This window comes from Chlorella variabilis, assembly GCF_000147415.1.
Source record: "Chlorella variabilis unplaced genomic scaffold CHLNCscaffold_34, whole genome shotgun sequence".
NCBI classification, from domain to species: Eukaryota; Viridiplantae; Chlorophyta; class Trebouxiophyceae; order Chlorellales; family Chlorellaceae; genus Chlorella; species Chlorella variabilis.
The window spans coordinates 233,295-236,362 of NW_005435054.1; the positions used below are offsets into that span (position 1 = coordinate 233,295).

The window sequence follows — 3,068 nt, forward strand, 5'->3', positions numbered from 1 at the left end:
CTAGGCGCCCACCACGTTCTTCAGCACCGGTACATCCGCCAGCGCCAACACCACATCGTCCTCCGGCACCTGCACGCACCAGGCAGGCAGCCGGCAGTTTCTACACCACGCTTGCTCAGAGCTGGCGGGAAAGTGCTTTACTTGCTGATGGTGGGGCCATGCTTTGTGCTTTGTGCGTGTGTGTGTGTGTGTGCGTGTGTGGCGAGGCTGCGCCCGCTGGACCACCGCTGCCCAGGCTGCCTCCCTCACTCCCAGCCCAGCCCTCCCTCGCTCGCCCACACCGCCGCCGCCGCCGCCGCCGCCGCCGCAGCCGCCGCAGCCACGCCACGCCACCCCTGCGCAGCCCTGCCGCCACCACCGCCGCACCCGCAGCGTGACGCGCCGCCACTTGCCCTCCCGCGCCGCCGCCAGGCCCACCAGGCCCAGGTCCTGCAGCGTCTCACAAGCGGTACAGAACTCGCCGGTGCTGTACGGCTCCATCCCCACCTGCGGGGAGGAAAGTGAGGTGGGGACGAAAGGAAAGTGAGGCGGGGAGGAAAGCGAGGCGGGGAGGACAGCGAGGGGGGGCTGCTGGGGCTGCACGGCTATGTGTGGGGAGGAAAGCGAGGCGGTATGTGCGCGCTTGTCAGCGCTCCTGCTCCTGCTCGCCTGCTTGCACAGGTGCGTGAACGCCTCCTCCAGCTGCCCCAGCAGCACCTCGCGGCTGCGCGGCATGCCAGAGGCTGCGCTGGCGCCGCCGCTCACCAGGCTGCCCATGCTGCGGGGCAGGGGGAGGGCGGGGAGCAGAGCACGGCATTCGGGGCGGGCGCTGCGAGTGTACGATGCCCGGACAGGGTCGTCAAAAGCCAGGAAACAGCAGCAGGCTGGGATCCAACGCAGGGCGCCAATGACTGCAGGGGTCCAATGCAGGGCTCCAATGCAGGGCACAACAACCGTCCTCCTCCCTCGTCCCCCAGGACCGCTCGCCCCTACGGCTGCCAGACGCCACAGCCCCTTCTGCCGGCTGGAGGGTTTAGGGTTCCCTCCCTCCTCCCTAAGCCCCCCACCTCTGCCGGCTGGAGGCGCTGCTCTTGGCTGGCGACATGAAGGCGGCGCGGGCGCGGCTGGCGGCCGCGGCGCCGCCCCCGGCTTTGCGGCTGCTGCCAGGGGTCGGCATGGGCGCGGGGCGGCGCACGGGCAGGCCGCGGCTGCCCAGGCTGTCGCCTGCAGGCGGGCGGGGCGTAGGGGGGTGGTGGCGGGTGGGGAGGTGAGGAGGCACAGGTGACCACGCCAGCCCAAAAGGGCGGGCATGCAGGCGCCTCGCCGGCCAGCCAGCTACCCCAGCACCACCCCCATCCCACATCACCACCCACACCACCACCCACACCTCCCAACCCCCACGCACCCAGCAGCTTGCCCACGGCGCACACCAGCAGCTTCTGCTGCGGCGGCAGCGCCCGGATCGCGCGCACGTTGTCGTTGCCACGGCCGATGCCGCCTGCAGGGCGGCGCGTGGCGGCGCGGCGTTGGCATGCCTATGTTGGGGCGCCAGCGGTGGCCGTGACAGTGCAGGGGGTAGCAGCAGGCAGGGCGGCGCAGTGCTGCCGGCTGGCTGTACTGCTGGCAGGCCCGAGGCCTGGGGCCTGGGGATGCCTAAAGGTGCGGGCAGGGGGGCAGGCAAGGGCAGGCAGGCAGGGCCGGGCAGGCAGGCGGGACCTGTGATGCGGGAGAGCGCCGCCGCCATCGGCCGCATGCCCACAAACCGCTGGCTGGCCGCCGCGGCTGCCTCCGCCGCTGGCGCCGCGGCTGCCTCCGCCGCTGGCGCCACCGCTGACGCCGCTGCGGAAGGCGCCGCGACGGCGGCGCTGGGCCCCGCTGCTGCCTCGGCCGCCTCTGCCTCCGCCTGCTGCGCCTGCTGCGCCTCCCTGACATGTGCGTCCAGGGCCTGGGAGCAGGCCTCCAGCGCGCGCCGCATGTCGCCGTTGCCGTTGGCCATCTGCGCAAGCAGCCGGGGCCAGCGGGCGGGGGGCAGGCGCGTGGGGTGACAGGCAGCGAAGGCAGACCAGCAGGCAGGCAGCCGGGAACAGCAGGTATGTGTGGGCAGGCAGAGGCAGCCCGGGCGGCGGTTCCCAGGCGGCGGTTCCCTGCTCCTCCCAAGCCTGCCGCTCCCGCGCACGAACCTTGCGTGAGCACAGCTCGATGGCATTCGGCTCAAACACGCGGCCCGGCAGGCAGCCCAGCCGTTGGTACAGCACCTGCAGGCGCGGGGCGGGAGGCAGGAGGCAGGTCGGCGGCGGCGCATGGGCAAGCCGGGGTGGGGCAGGGAGGCAGGGGCAGGAGCCGCAGGGGCAAGCTGGGGTGGGGCAGGGAGGCAGGGGCGGGAGCCGCAGGGGCGCCTGGGGCGAGGCGGTCCCTTGCCAAGCGCAGCTGCAGCGTCGGCACGAGCGTCGGCGCCGGCGCCGGCTGCAGCGGCTGGGCGCCGGGCCTGCTGCTGCAGCGGCGGCGGCGGCAGAGGGCGCGCCTGGGAGAATTGGTGGCGCAGGTAGGCCGGGAAGAGCTCGTGGGCGGGGCGCAGGTTGCGGCGCTGCGGGGGGCAGCGTTGGGAGGCAGGAGCAGGGCAAGGCTGGAAAGCAGGAGCAGCAGGCCAGTGTGGGGGCAGCATCAGGGCAGGGCTGGGCAGGCCAGTGCAGGAGCGAGGCGCGGCCAGGCAGGCGGTACTAGCGGCACGAGCCGGCCGCCGCTGCCTTCCCACGCACGTGCAGCGCGCCCCCCGGCCTCATCAGCTGCTGCACCAGGTCTATCGAGTTTGCAATGCCCAGCAGCAGCAGGCGGGAGCGGTCAGCGGCGGCCAGCGCAAACAGGCACTCCACCAGGTCCTCGCCGCGGGCGCCTGCGCGGCGGCAAGGGGAGGGGGGCATGTGTGTGTGGGAGGGGCCAGCGGCGCGGGGATGCGTGTGTGTGTGGGAGGGGCCAGCGGCGCGGGGATGCGTGTGTGTGTGTGTGTGCGCGTGCGTGCATGGCACGTGTGTGCGTGCATGCAGGGCGTGTGTGCGCGTGTGTGTGTGTGTGTGTGTGTGTGTGTGTGTGTG

General features: G+C 73.0%; 1 protein-coding gene across 1 annotated transcript in view; it reads right to left on the reverse strand.

Annotated features, from left to right (window-relative positions):
- Positions 1-3,068, reverse strand: part of CHLNCDRAFT_141450 (hypothetical protein) — a gene marked incomplete at both ends in the record, with an annotated part of 7,599 nt that continues 4,531 nt past the window's right edge. Inside the window, 8 exons of the mRNA XM_005843146.1 lie at positions 1-69; positions 367-486; positions 697-757; positions 1,047-1,203; positions 1,385-1,477; positions 1,696-1,975; positions 2,160-2,234; positions 2,736-2,855. Of these exons, the coding sequence (XP_005843208.1) occupies positions 1-69; positions 367-486; positions 697-757; positions 1,047-1,203; positions 1,385-1,477; positions 1,696-1,975; positions 2,160-2,234; positions 2,736-2,855 (975 nt within the window). The remainder of the gene's footprint in view (positions 70-366; positions 487-696; positions 758-1,046; positions 1,204-1,384; positions 1,478-1,695; positions 1,976-2,159; positions 2,235-2,735; positions 2,856-3,068) is intronic.